We start from the raw sequence: 19810 nt of genomic DNA, 5'->3' as shown, positions 1-19810 counted from the left end.
TGCTTAGCTACTCTCCTGCAGGCTCACCATCCTGTTCATCGACTCTCCTGCAGGCTCACCCCCCTGTTCATCACCTCTCCTGCAGGCTCACACTCTTGTTCATCACCTCTCCTGCTTGCTTACCCTCCTGCTCATCGTCTCTCCTGCAGGCTCACCCTCCTGTTCATCACCTCTCCTGCAGGCTCACCCTCTTGTTCATCACATCTTCTGCAGACTCACCCTCCTGTTCATCACCTTTCCTGCAGACTCACCCTCTTGTTCATCACCTTTCCTGCAGTCTCACCCTCCTGCTCATCTCCTCTCCTGCAGGCTCACACTCCTGCTCATCGACTCTCCTGCAGGCTCACCCTCCTGCTCATCGACTCTCCTGCAGGCTCACCCTCCTGCTCATCGTCTCTCCTGCAGGCTCACACTCCTGTTCCATTACCTCTCCTGCGGCCTTACCCTCCTGCTCATCACCTCTCCTGTAGGCTCACACTACTGTTCATCGCTTCTGCTGCAGGCTCAGCCTCCTGCTCATGGTGGCTCCTGCAGTGTCACCCTCCTGGTCATCGCGTCTTCTGCAGATCCACACTCCTGGTCATCGTATCTCCTACAGGCTCACCCTCCTGCTCATCACCAGTCCTGGAGGCTCACACTCCTGCTCATCATTGCTCCTGCAGGCTCACCCTCCTGCTCATCGACTCTCCTGCAGGCTTAACCTCCGGCTCATCGACTCTCCTGCAGGCTCAACCTCTCACCTATCACCTCTCCTGAAGGCTCAACCTTTTGTTCATAGTCTGTCATACAGGCTCACCCTCCTGCTCATCGTTGCTCCTGCAGTCTCACCCTCCTGCTCATCGTTGCTCCTGCAGTCTCACCCTCCTGCTCATCGACTCTCCTGAAGGCTCACCCTCCTGCTCACCACCTCTCCTGAAGGCTCGCCCTCCTGTTCATTGCCTCTCCTGCAGATGCACCCTCTTTTTCCTCGACTGTACTGCAGTCTCACCATCCTGCTCATCACCTCTCCTGCAGGCTCACCCTCCTGCTCATCGACTCTCCTGCAGGCTCATCCTCCTGCTCATCGACTCTCCTGCAGCCTCACCCTCCTGCTCATCGACTCTCCTGTATTCTCCGCCTCCTGCACATCGTCGCTCCTGCAGTCTCACACTCCTGTTCATCACCTCTCCTGCAGGCTCACCCTCTTGTTCATCGCCTCTCCTGGAGTTCACCCTCCTGCTCATCGACACTCCTGCAGGCTCACCCTCCTTTTCATCACCTCTCCTGAAGGCTCACCCTCTTGTTCATCGACTCTCCTGCAGGGTCACCCTCCTGTTCATCAACTCTCCTGCAGGCTCACCCTCCTGTTCGTCACCCCTCCTGCAGGCTCACCCTCCTGCTTAGCTACTCTCCTGCAGGCTCACCATCCTGTTCATCAACTCTCCTGCAGGCTCACCCTCCTGTTCATCACCTCTCCTGCAGATTCACCCTCTTGTTCATCGTGTCTCCTGCAGGCTCACCCTCCTGCTCATCGCATCTCCTGCAGACTCACCCTCTTGTTCATCGTGTCTCCTGCAGGCTCACCCTCCTGCTCATCGTCTCTCCTGCAGGTTCAAACTTCTCCTCATCGCCTCTCCTGCTGGCTCACTTCCTGCTCATCGACTCTCCTGCATTCTCCGCCTCCTGCTCATCGTCTGTCCTGCAGGCTCACCCTCCTGGTAATCTCTTCTCCTGCAGGCTCACCCTCCTGCTCATCACTTCTCCTGCAGGCTGACCCTCTTGTTTATCGCCTCTCCTTCAGGCTCACCCTCCTGCTCATCGCCTCTCCTACAGTCTCACCCTCCTGCTCATCACCTCTCCTACAGGCTCACCCTCCTGCTCATCACCTCTCCTACAGGCTCACCCTCCTGCTCATCACCTGTCCTGCAGACTCACCCTCCTGCTCATCGACTCTCCTGCAGGCTCTCCCTCCTGCTCATCGTCTCTCCTGTAGGCTCACCCTCCTTCTCATCATCTCTCCTGCAGCCTCACCCTCCTGCTCATCACCTCTCCTGCAGGCTCACCCTCCTACTCATCGCCTCTCCTGCAGACTCACCCTCCTGTTCATCACCTTTCCTGCAGACTCACCCTCTTGTTCATCACCTTTCCTGCAGTCTCACCCTCCTGCTCATCTCCTCTCCTGCAGGCTCACACTCCTGCTCATCGACTCTCCTGCAGGCTCACCCTCCTGCTCATCGACTCTCCTGCAGGCTCACCCTCCTGCTCATCGTCTCTCCTGCAGGCTCACACTCCTGTTCCATTACCTCTCCTGCGGCCTTACCCTCCTGCTCATCACCTCTCCTGTAGGCTCACACTACTGTTCATCGCTTCTGCTGCAGGCTCAGCCTCCTGCTCATGGTGGCTCCTGCAGTGTCACCCTCCTGGTCATCGCGTCTTCTGCAGATCCACACTCCTGGTCATCGTATCTCCTACAGGCTCACCCTCCTGCTCATCACCAGTCCTGGAGGCTCACACTCCTGCTCATCATTGCTCCTGCAGGCTCACCCTCCTGCTCATCGACTCTCCTGCAGGCTTAACCTCCGGCTCATCGACTCTCCTGCAGGCTCAACCTCTCACCTATCACCTCTCCTGAAGGCTCAACCTTTTGTTCATAGTCTGTCATACAGGCTCACCCTCCTGCTCATCGTTGCTCCTGCAGTCTCACCCTCCTGCTCATCGTTGCTCCTGCAGTCTCACCCTCCTGCTCATCGACTCTCCTGAAGGCTCACCCTCCTGCTCACCACCTCTCCTGAAGGCTCGCCCTCCTGTTCATTGCCTCTCCTGCAGATGCACCCTCTTTTTCCTCGACTGTACTGCAGTCTCACCATCCTGCTCATCACCTCTCCTGCAGGCTCACCCTCCTGCTCATCGACTCTCCTGCAGGCTCATCCTCCTGCTCATCGACTCTCCTGCAGCCTCACCCTCCTGCTCATCGACTCTCCTGTATTCTCCGCCTCCTGCACATCGTCGCTCCTGCAGTCTCACACTCCTGTTCATCACCTCTCCTGCAGGCTCACCCTCTTGTTCATCGCCTCTCCTGGAGTTCACCCTCCTGCTCATCGACACTCCTGCAGGCTCACCCTCCTTTTCATCACCTCTCCTGAAGGCTCACCCTCTTGTTCATCGACTCTCCTGCAGGGTCACCCTCCTGTTCATCAACTCTCCTGCAGGCTCACCCTCCTGTTCGTCACCCCTCCTGCAGGCTCACCCTCCTGCTTAGCTACTCTCCTGCAGGCTCACCATCCTGTTCATCAACTCTCCTGCAGGCTCACCCTCCTGTTCATCACCTCTCCTGCAGATTCACCCTCTTGTTCATCGTGTCTCCTGCAGGCTCACCCTCCTGCTCATCGCATCTCCTGCAGACTCACCCTCTTGTTCATCGTGTCTCCTGCAGGCTCACCCTCCTGCTCATCGTCTCTCCTGCAGGTTCAAACTTCTCCTCATCGCCTCTCCTGCTGGCTCACTTCCTGCTCATCGACTCTCCTGCATTCTCCGCCTCCTGCTCATCGTCTGTCCTGCAGGCTCACCCTCCTGGTAATCTCTTCTCCTGCAGGCTCACCCTCCTGCTCATCACTTCTCCTGCAGGCTGACCCTCTTGTTTATCGCCTCTCCTTCAGGCTCACCCTCCTGCTCATCGCCTCTCCTACATTCTCACCCTCCTGCTCATCACCTCTCCTACAGGCTCACCCTCCTGCTCATCACCTCTCCTACAGGCTCACCCTCCTGCTCATCACCTGTCCTGCAGACTCACCCTCCTGCTCATCGACTCTCCTGCAGGCTCTCCCTCCTGCTCATCGTCTCTCCTGTAGGCTCACCCTCCTTCTCATCATCTCTCCTGCAGCCTCACCCTCCTGCTCATCACCTCTCCTGCAGGCTCACCCTCCTACTCATCGCCTCTCCTGCAGGCTCACCCTCCTGGTAATGGCCTCTCCTACACACTCACGCGCCTGCTCATCGTCGCTCCTGCAGGCTCACCCTCCTGCTCATCACCTCTCCTGCATTCTCCGCCTCCTCCTCATCGTCTGTCCTGCAGACTCACCCTCCTGGTTATCTCCTCTCCTGCAGGCTCACCCTCTTGTTCATCGCCTCTGCTGCAGGCTCACCCTCCTGCTCATCGCCTCTCCTGCAGTCTATCCCTCCTGCTCCGCACTTCTCCTGCAGACTCTCCCTCCTGCTCATCACTTCTCCTGCAGGCTCACCCTCCTGCTCCTCGCCTCTCCTGCAGGCTCACCCTCCTGTTCATCTCCTCTCCCACAGGCTCTACCCTCCTGCTCATCTCCTCTTCTGCAGGCTCACCCTTCTGCTCATTGACTCTCCTGCAGGCTCTCCCTCCTTCTCAATATCTCCTCTGAAGGCCCACCCTCCTGCTCATTGACTGTCCTGCAGACTCTCCCTCCTGCTTATCACTTCTCCTGCAGGCTCACCCTCTTGTTATCGCCTCTCCCGCAGGCTCAACCTCCTGCTCATCGACTCTGCTGCAGGCTCATCCCCCTGCTCATTGCTTCTCCTACAGGCTCACCCTCTTGTTCATCGCTTCCCCTGCAGGCTCAACCTCCTGCTCTTCACCTCTCCTGCAGGCTCATCCTCTTGTTCATCACCTCTCCTACAGGCTCATCCTCCTACTCATCGCCTCTCCTGAAGGCTCATCCTCCTGCTCATCACTTCTTCTGCAGGCTCACCCTCCTGTTCATCGACATTCCCACAGCTCATCCTCCTGCTCCTCACCTTTCCTGCTCCTTGCTTTCCTGCTCCCCGATCCTCCCAGTCACTGCCGATTGTGCTTACTGAACCCCCTGCTTGCCCCCCACAGCCTGCTTCCTAACCCGCTGGCCGATATTCTCGATCAGTGGCAACTCTCCGTTTGGCCAGCTTTCCCTATCCCTGGCCTCCCTCCCGGTCCCCACCTCTCCTGCTCACCGCTTCCCTCTCCCAAACCCTTGTGTGGATAATGGCTCAAGAGATGAGTGGCAAGAGCAGCTTCAAGTTGCAGGGTCACAGAGGAAAGCTGCAAGTTGGAGAGGTGAAGTAATGGAAGGCTTGGCCATTGACAGGGCGGATTGGCGAGAGTGAGGGTTGACATGTGAACAGATGGGTTGGGGACCAAGACATTTGGCCAGCAACTGGGGGGAGCAGGAGAGCCCACTCCAATATGGCACTGTTTGGGTCGTGCAACCCTATGTCACACCCAGCATTAAGCAACATAAAAATAAAACTCCCAACGCTAAATGTTGGCGCCATTAACTGGCAGATGTTAAAGTAGAACAACTGAAAATGGGTCAACTTAAAGCGAGGACTTACTGTAATGGTATCATACAAGCTATAAAACCTTTTTATTAGACTTTTCTACACAAAACTTTATATAGGCCAACTTATTATGAATTTACCATTTTTTAAGGAATTACTTTGGCATTGTATGGAAGCAAGGTAAGACAATAATGTAAATCTACCCAAAAATAGTTATTAATTTTGAATAGAGGCAACCTGTCAATTTCTCACATTAATATTGATCGCTTATACCCAAAAATCAATTACATGAGTAATTATCTCAAGGTTTTGAGATGCTGATGTAATGCCTCATACCAAAGAAAAACTTCTGAAAATCAGCTCACCTCAATAGCCAGCTCCCTATTCTTCATAATTTTCAACTTAAATGGAAAGGCTGATTAATATTATAATTACCTAAATAGTTTTATTTATTTACTGACAGGATGTAGGCGCCATGGCTTAGGCCAGTATTTATTGCCCATCCCTAATTGCCCTTGAGAAAGTGGTGAACCACCTTCTCAAACTGCTACAGTCCATGTGGTGTAGGTACACCAATAGTGCTGTTAGGAAGGGAGTTCCAGGATTTTGACCCAGTGACAGTGAAGGAACAGCGAGATTTTTCCAACTCAGGTTGGTGAGTGGCTGGAGTGGAACTTGCAGACGGTGGTGTTCACATGCATCTGCTGCCTTGTCCTTCTGGTTGGAAGAGGTTGCAGGTTTGGAAGGTGCTGCCGAAGGAGTCTTGGTGAGTTATTGCAGGGCATCTTGTAAATGGTGCACGCTGCTGCTAATGTGCATCGAAAGTGGAGGGACTGAATGTCTAAGGTGGCAGATGGGGTGCAAAATAACCAAGCTGCTTTGTCCTGGATGTCGAACTTCTTGAGTGTTGTTAAAGCTATACTCATCCAGGGAAGTGGAGAATATTCCATCACACTCCTGACTTGTTCCTTGTGGATGGTGGACAGACTTTTGGGGAATCAGGTGAGTTCCTCACCGCAGAATTCCCAGCCTCTGACCAGCTCCTGTAGCCATGGTATTTATATAGTTGGTCCAGTTCAGTCGCTGGTCAATGGTAACCCACTGGATGTTGTTAGAGGGGGATTCAGCGATGGTAATGCCATTGAATGTCATGGGGAGATGGTTGGATCCTCTCTTGTTGAAGATGGTCCTTGCCTGTCACTTGTGTGGCACAAATGTTACTTTCCACTTATCAGCTCAAGCCTGAATATTGTCCAGGTCTTGCTGCATATGGACATGGACTGTTGAGTATCTGAGGAGTCCAGAGTGGTGCTGAACATTGTGCAATCATCAGTGAACATCCCCACTTCTGACCTTATGATGGAAGGAAGGTCATTGATGCAGCAGCTGAAGATGGTTAAACCTAGGACACTACCCTGAGGAACTTCTGCAGCGATGTCCTGGGACCAAGATGTTTGACTTTCAACAACTACAACCATGAACCTTTGTGCTATGTATGACTCCAGCCAGTGGAGAGTTTTCCCCTGATTCAACTGACATCAGTTTTGCAAGGGCTCCTTGATGCCACACTCAGTCAAATGTTTCCTTGATATCAGGGTCAGTCACTCTCACCTCTTGAGTTCAGCTCTTTTGTCCCTTTTGTCCATGTTTGGACCAAGGCTATAATGAGGTCAGCAGTCGAGTGGTCCTGACAGAACCCAAACCGAGCATCAGTGAGCAGGTCACTGCTAACTAAGTGCCACTTGTTAGCACTGTTGATACCCCTACTATCACTTTGCTGATGATTGAGAATAGACTGTTGGAGTAATTGGATGGCTTGGATTTTTTCTGCTTTTTATGGACTGGACATACCTGGGCAATGTTTCACATTGCTAGGTAGTTGCCAGTGTTGTAGCTGTACTGGAATAGCTGGGATTGGAGCGCGGCTTGTTCTGGAGCACAAGTCTTCAATACTATTGCCAGAGTGTTGTCAGGGCCCATAGCCTTTGCAGTATTCAGTGCCTTCCGTTGTTTCTTGGTATCTGTGGAGTGAATCGACTTGACTGAATACTGACATCTGTGATGCTGGGGACCTCCAGAGGAGGCCGAGATGGATCATCCACTTGGCACTTCTAGCCGAAGATTGTTGTAAATGCTTCAGCCTTGACGATTGCACTGATGTGTTAGGCTCCCCCATCATTAAGGATGGGGATATTTATGGAGTCTCCTTCTCCAGTTAGTTGTTTAATTGTCCAACACCATTCATGACTGGCAAAATATTATTTGGAATGTTGCGTTGTATTGTACCAAAGGGAATTCAAAGGAATGGTTTAATAGGTGGGTATTTCCTTTTCATTAGTTCAACAGTTTTATTGCTTTTTTAAAAAAAACATTCTCAGGGTGCAGGCACCACTGGTAAGGCTGGCATTTATTGCCCATCCCAAGCAAATGGGTGTCACTTATTTTGTTTAGTTGGAACAGGCGCAATGTGTGTACTTGTTCTTTCTGTGACAGAAAGAACATGTACACACATTGCGTCTGTTTCTGTGACAGAAAGAACATGTACACACATTGCGCCTGTTTCTGTGACAGAAAGAACATGTACACACATTGCCCCTGTTTCAACTAAACAAAATAAGTGACAGCCATTGGCTGGTTCATTCCTTAGGGCAATGTCTTGACTGATCAGAGTTAAGCTGCCTGGTTTAAATTTCAAACAATGCTTGGCAGTTAAATGTCAGTCACCATCAACTTGTGCATTCTCCATGGCAACAACTCTACCAATCAGAGTCCACTTGCCAATCAATCAGCACTCCCTTCTTATACAGTATAAATTGTTGTTCCCTTTCCACTTGGTATTCTTGCGAATTGTCCCGATGAGTGCAATATAAAAAACTTCCACAAAAAATGTCTCTTTTTCAGCAATATTACTATCATTTTATTCTCTAAGAAATCACACTGGTCAATGAATAAGGCACCATTGTAAATATTGGAATACAAAGGGAATAAATTGATACTTCAGGAGAGAGCATTGATCAGACTCCTTTGGAGTCGTGCATTCAGTTTTAGGTGCCTCACCCCAATAAGGATTTATTAGTCTTTGATGCAGATTCACCTCAGTGAATTAGAGGGGTGAATTAAGAGGGCAGATTGCATAAACTTGGCATGTATTCCCTTCAGTATAGAAAATTAAGGGACTGATTTAGGTGTTTGCAATGCTTGAAGGATATGACAGGGTAGCTAGAGAAAAACTATTTCTTCCTGTAGGGAATCTGGAAGCAGGGTACATAATCTTCAAATTAGAGTCATTCAGAAGTGAAGCAAGGAAGCACTTTTTCATACAAATGGTAGTAGAAATCTCTCCTTAAAAGAGAGTCAGTAGGGGGTTGATTGGAGCTTTCATGGCTGAGATCGATATGTTTATTAGGTAAGGGTAACAAGGGATATGGAGCAAAGACTGGTAAGATCTGTAAATGGTGAAGTAGGCTGGAGGAGCTGAACAGCTTATGCCTGTTCTTTACTCTGTTTTAAAACTGCATTTTGCTTTTGTGTTGATTAATGTTTTATCTCCACAGAAAGTAGGATGCGACAAAGAAATTGGTTCAAACAAAGTGGATGACAAGTGTGGAGTATGTGGTGGGGACAATTCCCACTGCAGAACAGTGAAAGGAACATTTACCAGAACACCAAAGAAATCGGGTAGGGATATTCTGATTTACACTGAACTCTGTCATTGAAATATGATCGGAGTATTCTAGTAAAATTTCCATGAGTGCCTTCCAATCTCCCACGGCTTGAGAAAACTTATGCAGAAGTTACTGCTGATGATAATGCATACTGATCTGTGTGGGAGAAACATGGTCGGAATATCTTTCAGGAATTTTCTCAACTCTCTAAACTTTGGCATATGATCAAATGAAAAACATAAATGGGACTTTGCCCCGTTCTTCTGGTGGAGGATTGGGAAACCGCAAGAAATTCATGGCTAATCATAATCTACATCAACCTACATCAAAGAAAGATGATGGGGTATTGCAATGTTCGGTGTTCTACATATGAGAAAGATGCTTTGAATACATCCCACAGGATGGTTCACTCCACCTCAGAAGCAGCATTTAATTAAAGTTATTTTTTAATTACATTTGGACAGATTTCTCCTGTCTATAATTCACACTGAAACCATTCTTTCTAATCGTTTAATTGCACACAGTGCACAGAGGAAATTTTCCAAACCAAGTGGTTGCAGAGGATAACCCCAGTTGAGTTGCTCAGACAGAATCCCCCCCAAAGTTACATAAAAGAAATGCCTACTCCCCCACTGGTTGATTGCACAGGAAATTTTCTTTTCTCCATCTTCAATTGATTCTACAGAAGGAATTTTACTTTCTAGGTTGATTACATGTTCCCAGCGTGGTATTAGCATCTTTTGGCTTTCTGCTAAGAGCCAGGCTGTAGCTCCTAGTAGTACCTCACTTGGTTGACCATGGGGTTGGTTCAGTGATCCTGGGAAAGTTTCCCAGAATTGCTGCATATCCAGAAGTAATGGTGTGAGGCTTGTGGGGAGTTAACATCACCAGATATAGTGCTGTCAGCTCACTTAATTCATTACCGTGTACTCCTTGTACATTTCTATTAATGCATTGAGCATTGTGAATGTAATCATGCATGTAAATAATAGAGCAGCAGCTGTTTAGAACTGTTGTTCTTTGAATACATTGAACCTTTTTGTGACTGACTATTCCAGATAGAATCTTGTGTAAGGCCCCCTTCAAAGTGGAGAATTTGGTCATTCTGTCGGAGGGCATGAGTCAAAGGAGACTTGCCATAGTTACGGCTGAAGGGTGCTCCGTGATCATGTGTGCATAATACCATATCCATTAGTTATAGCAGCAGATAAGAAATAACTTTGTGCCACGAGAAAATGCACCAAAGTAAAACTGACGACAGCTTAAATTAAACCTATACTCTTACACAAGCTCTGAAGCTCCAATGTGATGTAGCAGCAGTAATGGAATATAGAAAGCACAGGCTTACCCCCTCACACAGAATCATAGAATGCTGAAGAGGCCATTCATCACATTGTGTTTGTGCCCACTCTTTGAGAGAGCTATTTAATCAATATCATCCCACCTTTGTTTCCCATAACCCGTATCTTCTACATCACAGCCTTGTGAAACCCATTAGAAGAATGGGATGCCTGCAATTCCTAATCCCACCGAGGAGTGCATAGAAGGAGAACAAGATTAGGAAGATGACAAAAACCATGCACACCCAGTACAATGCATATTTATACATGAAACAGAAGCAGAGAAATAAACTGTACCATCCCTAAAATGTAGAATTCAAACTTATTTTCAGAAGTGGTACATTAATATTGAAGACAGTAGAACATTAGGGGAATGCAGGTCTGGCTAGGTAGACCATGTTGGGCCACTAGAAAGCTATAGGACTCTTCGGGCATGGCCACATTTATAGATGTTAGCTAAGTCCTGTCAGCTGATGGTTAGCACACTTCCTCACTTCATGTCATTGTCCGTTTCTGCTTTTCCCTCTCGACCAACGCAGCAGGCTAACCTATCTGGTTCTTTTAATTAAAGGCTCCTTATCTTCAGTTGGCAAATTTAATGGAGAATGCAACTGATGCTGATAGTCTCCAACACCTCCTCAAGCATGTAGAGCAAGACAGCCAGCTAATATAAATACAAAGAAAAACCTTTGTTTAAGCAGACCAATATTGTATTTGGTTAGAGGTAATGAGCCTTGCTGTACTTGAAGTGGACTCTCTTCAGAGTTCCTCACTCGTGTGAATAGTCTGCTTCCTCTTGGAAGCAATGTGTATTGGTGCAAAATAAAGGCATGGTGGCTGCTTCCATTGTACCACGCTATCACCTGTGTTATTCCATTCTCATGATCTGCATCACTCGTGCACTGATGAAATGAAAGTCTTTCTTATTCATGTATACCGTGGGGTTGTTTTTACTGACCTTGATGGCAGCATGTGAACCATCAATTTAGGAAAGGAATTCATGTAGAAGGTCAGCCCTGATCATATTGAATGGTGGAGCAGGTTCGAGCAGCTGTATGGCCTAATCCTGTTCCAGGTTCTTATGTTCTTATGATAGCTGATAAAATGGCTGTAACTTCTCATACTGCTGTCTCCTTTCCATGCGGACTATTACAAAACTGTTTCTCAGGAAACGCAGCATATGTAACCTGCTTGACTCATCAGTGACCTGAAGTCAGACTAATGTGGCAACAGTGGATGGATCTGGTTGAAAAAACATCAAAATGGTGATAACCTTTACAGAAATACGCAGGATTGCCTATCCCTGTTGTGGATCTTGCCTGGGGGTCCACTTTGAATAACTTCTTGACGGTCTCTTGAAGGCACACATAATAAAGACAGATCTCCATGGACATGTGGAAGTAATTTTGTCTGTGTTGCAAGACTTGGACGTTGAGCCAAAACAGAGACAAGCCAGCATTATACTTTAAGAACTCAAAGTCTAGGACAAATCCTATGGTTGCTGCTTGTTTCTTAAAGAGCATATTGTACCATATAAATTAAAGAGAACCTTGTATGTTATATTAAAGGAGGAATTCAACAAGGTTCAGAAATTACTATTTTGACCTTGACTTGTGGGGTCTCTGCTGCAGCTAACCATTACCCAAACTCTTTCAACAGGTAAACAATTAAGCAAGAGATACCAAAATGAACTTGGAACCTTGGGAAAACATGTTTGCAAGTATCCAGTCTGGCCTGAGCTGGACATTTCTCACACCTTCGATTTCAGCCAATTTTTATACTGATGTGTTCTGGTAGCTGTTTCTAGTATTTTTCACTGGATACACGTGCTATTAACTCTTCCTCATTCGAGTCAGAGTTAGTTTGTTTTACATAATGATTACATTGGTTGTCAATGAAAAGAAAACAGTTACCAGTAAAACTGATAAAACCATTTTGTTTAAGGGCGAACCAGAGGAGTCATTTTACCCAAGGGAGCTAGAAACCTTGATATCACTGAATCAAGGCACTCGAGAGTTCTTTTTGGTAAGTAATCATGAGAGAAGAGGAAGGGGCATCAGAGCATTCATTTTGCAACAGTGTTCATTATTTAGTTCATCCACTGGCTCAGTCAGGGCATCATATCAGAAGCTGAACAGTCAATCGACCTTGTGGCAAACACGTACGTTGTTTTTCCTCCTGAGCACAGAGAAACATTTGACTTATGTGTATGTGTGCAGAATGTCACAAGCCTGGTTGGCTATTTTAGCCAGAATTTGCAAAATGTATATGAGCTTTTTGATGCCTACTTCAAACCAAAATTTCAGTAGAATGCCATTGTAACCACCACAATGTTTTCTTTCTTTTTGCTCCTATCATTGACCTTAACACATGCAAAGGCTACTTAAAGATGTTTGACATCCCATCTGGTTCTAGACATGTGTTCATCCAAGAAGACGAGGTTTCTCCTCACATTCTTGGTAAGTACTAACCTGCTGTTGCTTGACAAGTTTATTCAGTGAAGCGACTGATTATATTTTAAGCACTAATCTGAATGCATTCATTGCCAGTGCAAAGATCTCCTAATGGTAACCAACATATGTTCAAAAGGTACACTGCTTCCTTCTGCCTCCTGAACTGTGCAGGCTTCATTTTACAAAATACACCCTGCCAACGTAAGCTTGCGCTTCTACAAAATGGGATCAGGAATATAGGCATTTGTCACCACATGATTTTTCAACAATGAACAGAAAATCATTGGTGGATCACATCTAAATTCCTGATATGCATTCCCAATTGTCAAAGCTCTGCGCCAGAAGCAACTTTATAAAATTAGCCCTTGTATTATAATAAAAGATATACTGTTTTCATTACTAAGCCTGCTACATTCATTATTAAACTAATTCAGTGATGTGATTGTTGAGAATTCTACAAGGACATTAATCAGAAATAACATGTTGCTGTGTTAGGAGTTCTATAAGTCCATCTGTGCAGAAATATAGAGCTACGCTACCTCCACATTTTGCTGGTTTTCTCCTAAAGGTGATGCCTCCCTGCTGTGATACTGTTCTAAGAACACTACTGTGCCTACTGTATCTTGCTTAAGTGCCCACTATTCATGTCAGAGCCTAGAACAGCTGCCTTCCTGGCCAAAGATTGCATAACATGCAGACCCCAAGCTGATCTTCACTCTGTCTACACATGCGCAGCTCCAGCTGAAAACCCCCTCCTGAGGGATCCAATATTGGTCACTCTGCTGGCATTCCTGAGACCAGCTAAGCCAGCACAGAATGAGGGTCTATCCTGGAGTCTTCCTGCAATAGGTCAGACAGAAACTGAGCAATTTGGGTTACCCTGATGCAGTGTCAAGCCAAGAAACCAGATCAAATGTTATCTCAAGCAGAAAAGCTTGGCCTGCCAGAGAACTCAAGTTTGGTATGGCAGGCAGAGAAATCACACAGGTTTGGGACAAACAGACAAAGAGCTCGGGTTTGGGACAGGTGGACAGGGAGTACAGGTTTGGGACAGGTGGACAGAGAGCTGGGTTTGGTACAAGTGGTCAGAGAGCTCAGGTATAGGACAGACAGTCAGGGAGCTTGGGTTTGGCACAGTGGGACAGAAAACTCAGATTTGGGATAGGAGGACGAAGAGCTTGGGTTTGGAGTAGGTAGACAAAGCTTGGGTTTAGGACAGGTGGACAGGGAGCTTGGCTTTGGGACAGTTAGACAGAGAGCTCGGGTTGGGGCAGGAAGACAGAGCTCAGGTTTGGCACAGGTGGAAAGAGAGCTCGAGCTTGGGCCAAACAGACAGAGACATCAGGTTTGGGAAAGGAGGATAGCTCAGGTTTGGGAAAGGAGGACAGGGAGCTTGGGTTTGGGAGAGGTGGACAAAGAGTTTGGGTTTGGGACAGGCAGACAGAAAGCTCGAGTTTGGGACAGGCGGACAGGGAGCTCGGGTTTGGGACAGGCGGACAGGGAGCTCGGGTTTGGGACAGGCGGACTGAGAGCTCGGGTTTGGGACAGGTGAACAGGGAGCTCGGGTTTGGGACAGGCGGACTGAGAGCTCGGGTTTGGGACAGGTGAACAGGGAGCTCGGGTTTGGGACAGGCAGACTGAGAGCTCAGGTTTGGGACAGGTGAACAGGGAGCTCGGGTTTGGGACAGGCGGACTGAGAGCCTGGGTTTGAGACTGATGGACAGAGAGCTCAGGTTTCGGACAGGTGGACAGAGAGCTCAGGTTTGGGACAGATGGATGGAGAGCTTGGGTTTGGGATAGGCAGACAGAAAGCTCAAGTTGGGGCAGGCGGACAGAGAGCTCAGGTCTGGGACAGATGGACAGAGAGCTCAGGTTTGGGACAGATGGATGGAGAGCTTGGGTTTGGGATAGGCGGACAGAGAGCTCAGGCCTCGCACAGTTAAATTGTGAGATCATGTCAGGACAAGTTTGTTTAAAGGATACTGCTGTGATTTTTTCTGTAGGACGGTAAACCCATTTAACTGCATTTAGCGCTATATGATCATCACTGCTGTTATACATCTGTAACACCGCAGTGAGATCACTGTATACAGCAGTAAGTTACTGTAACAAATTTTTCAATTTACAGATTATTGGATATAGTAGCAGGTTTGTTGAAAATTACTGGATTAGTAGAATCTTGGATTTACTGGTAGATTACTGGGTGTGGTAGTTTAGTGAGCATAGCAGTGGACCAACAGCTGTGGTAATAGATTACAGACGATAGTAATTAAGTATAGACTACTGGTTAAATTAGTGGAGTACTGACTGCAGAGTAGCGAATCATAGGCTGCCATGCTAGATTATTTGGTATAACAGTAGATATAGTTAGATTAGTAGTTTACTGGTTTTAATAGTATACTATTAGGTTAAATTGTTGATGAAGGTTTGTATAGTAAGTTACTGGCATCTTTGTCGATTGTTAACTTGTAGTGGAGAGGCTTATGCATTCTGACAATCCCTTGAGTGATGTCGTCGGTGCATCTGTTTTGAGTTGCCTGCATGCCTGGCATAACACTCTGTTCCTCTCCTCCATCTCTCGTTCCATGGCTCACAAATGACTGTTCCATGCTCGTGCTGGCCCATTAGGCTGGATTTATAATTGTTATAGATACACAAACAAGACAGAGTTCCTGTAACCATGTTACTCAGGCTAACTCAATTCAGGATTGTCAAATTCAGTCAATTCTAAAATTCAATCAATTCTGCTTAACCCATGAACAATTGTAAAATTGTGACATTCTTGGTACTGATCTACAGCCTTCCCCTTTAACCATTTGTATGTTATCAAGCTTTCTGCAATGGTCTCAATTCTAGCTCATCTATCGTTGTGGGGAATCCTTGGTACCTTCTGTTAACCTGTCGCTGAATACAGCAATTAATACGCAGATACAATATCATAAGCAGTTGCACAACAATCAATACATAAGAAATAATCCTCATCTATGGATGAATATCTACATTCAGTCCCCTATCCCATATCTCCTCCCAAAATATGGTGACTGACCAGTCCTCAACAGAATACCCTCTGCTCACTCCAAACAAGGAAGGGGCTAAAAATAGGCTGTCCCACTTTCACCTGGCTGGAGAACCGCACCCTGCAAGGTCACCATCTTTGTGGTCAAAGAAAGAAAGCTTTAAATCTTGCAACTTAGAATGTTAGAACACTCATAGATAATCTCAAGAGTGACTGTCCAGAAAGAAGAACTGCAATCGTATCACATGAACTATCAAGAATCCATATTGACATTGCTGCCTTCAGTGAGACCTGCCTCCCTGGGGAAGGGCAGCTGAAGGAACCAACAGAGGGATATAACTTCTACTGGAAAGAAAAGGCTGGCAGTGACATTCATGTCCATGAGTAGGTTTTGCCATCCAGAACAGGATTTTGTTGCACTGCCAGAATTTTCCAATTGCTTAAATGGAAGGCACATGGCACATCACCTGCCGCTCAGCCGTAATCAATATGCCACAGTCATCAGTGCTTATACCCCAGTGAAGATGTTAAGGATAAGTTCTATTCTGACCTTGATGAAATCCTAATTGCCATCCCAAAAAGATAAAACATCATTCTTCTGCGAACTTTTAATGCCAGAGTTGACCATAACTCTGATATCTGGCGTGGAACCATTGGGAAAATTGAGATGGGCAAAGCAAATGCAAATGACATCCTCCTGCTAACAAAGTATGCTCAATATGGCCTCATTATAATAAATACCCTCTGCCAGAAGGACAAATACAAAACCACATGAAGGCATCCTGGCACTGGCACTTCCTGGATTATGTCTTTGTTCAGTTTAAAGATTGATGCCTGTATTAGCCAATCTATGTAGGAGACTGATACCTGCTGGTCAGATCATTGACTTGTTCAATTGGTGATGAAGATTGACTTAGCACCAAGACATTAAAAGGCCCAAAAGTCCAAGAGGGAGGAGATCAATGTTTCAGCACAAATCATCCCAACCGAAGAGAGGAATTTCAAGTGCAGATCACGACCAATCTGGAAAATCTTCATACATCCAACTCAATTCCAGAACAGTGGGATCAAATAATGTCAGCCATACTAGACTCCTGTGTGCAGACCATTGGGTTTGAGATCGTTGTCACCGGGACTGGTTCAGAGAAAACAATGTTCAAGGTTCTCGCTTCTCAGCTTTTTGCCTAAGATCAAGTGTAGTAGCTATTCTTATCAGTTTAATACCTGATGCATCCCCTATCTGGGGGCCCAAATATTAAGTTGATTTTTGCAGCAGGGAGATGGAACAGGGGCTTGCCCATTCCACTCCACGCATCAACTTGGTATTGCAGGAATGGTGCAATTTCCCCACCACAGAGTGAAAGGTGAAAAGAAGAAAACGATGTTCAAATACATGACCTCCTAGAACAAAAACAAGCAGCCTTTGTTGCCTGGCAGAACAGCTCAGGGTTGCAACTCAAGAAGGCAGCATACCAACAGTTCAAAACTGACCTGTAAAGAGAAATCTGGAAGGTAAAGGACAGACGGTGGGAAGGAAAAGGCCAAAAGATCCAACAATATGCTGACCATAATGACATGTGAAGATTCTTTGAAGCCACCAAGGCCATCTATAGACCAAGGTCAAATGGACAAAATCCTCTTCATCCAAATGGTGCTTTAATTCTCATGGATGACATTTCCATCTGTCAATGCTGGAAAGAACACTTTGAACAACTCCTCAACCATGAATCCACATTGGCAGCTAATACCCTTCAGGCTATCTCCCAGTACTCTGTGGTAGAATCCATGGGTAAACCACCATCAATGGGAGAGCTGCAATATGCAATCAAACAGCAGTAAAACATCAAAGCCTCTGTCCCCAATGGTAATCCAGCTGAGGTCTTCAAAGCATCTGTCACAGATGCATCTATCCATGACAGTATTGGTAACGTGGCCACTGCATAGTCCTTGTGGAGACTAAGTCCTGTCTTCACATTGAGCATACTGTCTATCGTGTTGTGTGGCACTACCACTGTGCTAAATAGGATAGATTTTGAACAGATCTAGCAAGTCAAAGCTGGGCATTCATGAAGCGCTGTGGGCCATCAGCAGCAAGAGATTTGTATACAGCCACAACCTGTAATCTCAGAGACCAGCATATCCCCCACCATGACTGTCAGGCCGGGGGATCAACCCTGGTTCAATGAAGAATGCAGGGTAGCATGCCAGGAGCAGCACCAATCATATCTAAAAATGAGCTGTCAACCCAGTGAAGCTACAACACCGTAGTTCTTACATGTTAAACAGCGGAAGCAGCATGCGTTAGACAGAACTAACTATCCCACAACCAACAGATCAAATCTAAGCTCTGCAGTCCTGTCACACCCACTCACGAACAGTGGTGGACAATTAAACAATTAACTAGAATGGAGGCTGCACAAATATCCCCATCCTCAACGATGGGGGAGCCCAGCATATCAGTGCAAAAGACAAGGCTGAAACATTTGCAGACATCTTCAGCCAGAAGTGTTGTGCAGATGATCCATTTCGGCCTCCTCCGGAGGTCCCCAGCATCACAGATGCCAATCTTCAGCCAATTCAATTAAGTCAACATGATATCAAGAGATGGCTGAAGGCACTGGATACAGCAAAGGCTATGGGTCCTGACAACAGTCCAGCAATACTACTTGTGCTCCAGAACTAGCTGTGCCCCTATTCAAGCTGTTCCAGTACAGCTACAACACTGACATCCTGACATCTACACAGCAATGTAGAAAATTGCCCAGGTATGTCCTATCCACAAAAAGCAGGACAAACACAATGTAGCCAGTTACCGCCCCATCAGTCTACTCTCGATCTTCAGCAAAGTGATGGAAGCATTGACAGTACTATCAAGTGGCACTTAGTCAGCAATAGCCTGCTCATTGATGTTCAGTTTGAGTTCCGCCAGGGCCATTCCACTCATGATCTCACTACAGCCTTGATTCAAACATGGGCAAAAGAGTTCAAGAGGGGAGGTGAAAGTGGCTGCCCTTGATCTCAAGGCAACATTTGACCGAATATGGCACCAAGGAGCCCTAGCAAAACAAGAGTCAATGGGAACCAAGAGGAAAACTCTCCATTGGTTGGAGTCATACCTAGCACAAAGAAAGATGGTTGTGGTTGTTCAAGGTCAATAATCTCAGTTCCAAGACATCACTACAAGAGTTCCTCAGGGTAGTGTCCTAGGCCCAACCATCTTAAGCTGCTTCCATCAATGGCCTTCCTTCCATCATAAGGTCGGAAGTGGGGATGTTCGCTGATGATTGCACAATGTCAGCACCATTCGCAACTCCTCAGATACTGAAGCAGTCCATGTCCAAATGCAGCAAAACCTGGACAATATCCAGACTTGGGCTGATAAGCGGAAAGTAACATTCACACCACACAAATGCCAGGTAATGATCATCTCCAACAAGAGAGGATCCAATTGTCTCCCCTTGACATTCAATGGCATTACAATCGCTGAATCCCCCACTATCAACACCCTGGGGCGAGGGGTGGGGGGTTACCATTGACCAGAAACTGAACTGGACTAGCCATATAAATAGTGTGGCTACAAGAACAGGTCAGAGGCTGAGAATTCTGCAGCAAGTGACTCATCTCCTGACTCCCCAAAGCTTGTCCACCATCTACAAGGCACAAGTCATGGGTGTGATGGAATACTCTCCATTTGCTTGGTTGAACATCTTCAACAACGCTCATGAAGCTTGACACCATCTAGGACAAAACAGCCTGTTTTATTGGTACCCCATCCACAAACGTTCACTCCCCGCACCACCATCGCACAGTGGCAGCAGTGTGTACACCATCTACAAGATGCATTGCAGCAACTCACCCAAGCTCCTTCGACAACACCATCCAAAATCGTGACGCCCCACCTACCATTTAGAAGGACAAGGGCAGCAGATACATGGGAACATCACCACCTGCAAGTTCCCTTCCAAGCCACTCACCATCCTGACTTGGAAATATATTGCCGTTCCTTCACTGTCGCTGGGTCAACATCCTGGAGCTCCATCCCTAACAGCACTGTGGGTGTATCTACACCACATG

General features: G+C 47.0%; 1 protein-coding gene and 1 non-coding gene across 2 annotated transcripts in view; both read left to right on the top strand.

The window, feature by feature from the left end:
- adamts3 (ADAM metallopeptidase with thrombospondin type 1 motif, 3) overlaps positions 1-19810 on the top strand; it is a 434436-nt gene that overhangs the window by 373602 nt on the left and 41024 nt on the right. The window contains exons 15-16 of the mRNA XM_041185298.1: positions 8817-8940; positions 12646-12726. Coding sequence (XP_041041232.1) covers positions 8817-8940; positions 12646-12726 — 205 coding nt within the window. The remainder of the gene's footprint in view (positions 1-8816; positions 8941-12645; positions 12727-19810) is intronic.
- LOC121277562 lies at positions 16901-17083 on the top strand. The gene has a single exon (XR_005942924.1). It is a non-coding gene; the product is annotated as a U2 spliceosomal RNA (small nuclear RNA).

The sequence above is a fragment of the Carcharodon carcharias genome, chromosome 4 (genome assembly GCF_017639515.1).
Source record: "Carcharodon carcharias isolate sCarCar2 chromosome 4, sCarCar2.pri, whole genome shotgun sequence".
NCBI classification, from domain to species: domain Eukaryota; kingdom Metazoa; phylum Chordata; class Chondrichthyes; order Lamniformes; family Lamnidae; genus Carcharodon; species Carcharodon carcharias.
Note: the sequence above shows the minus strand (reverse complement) of the source record. Positions and strands in the feature narration are given on the sequence as shown.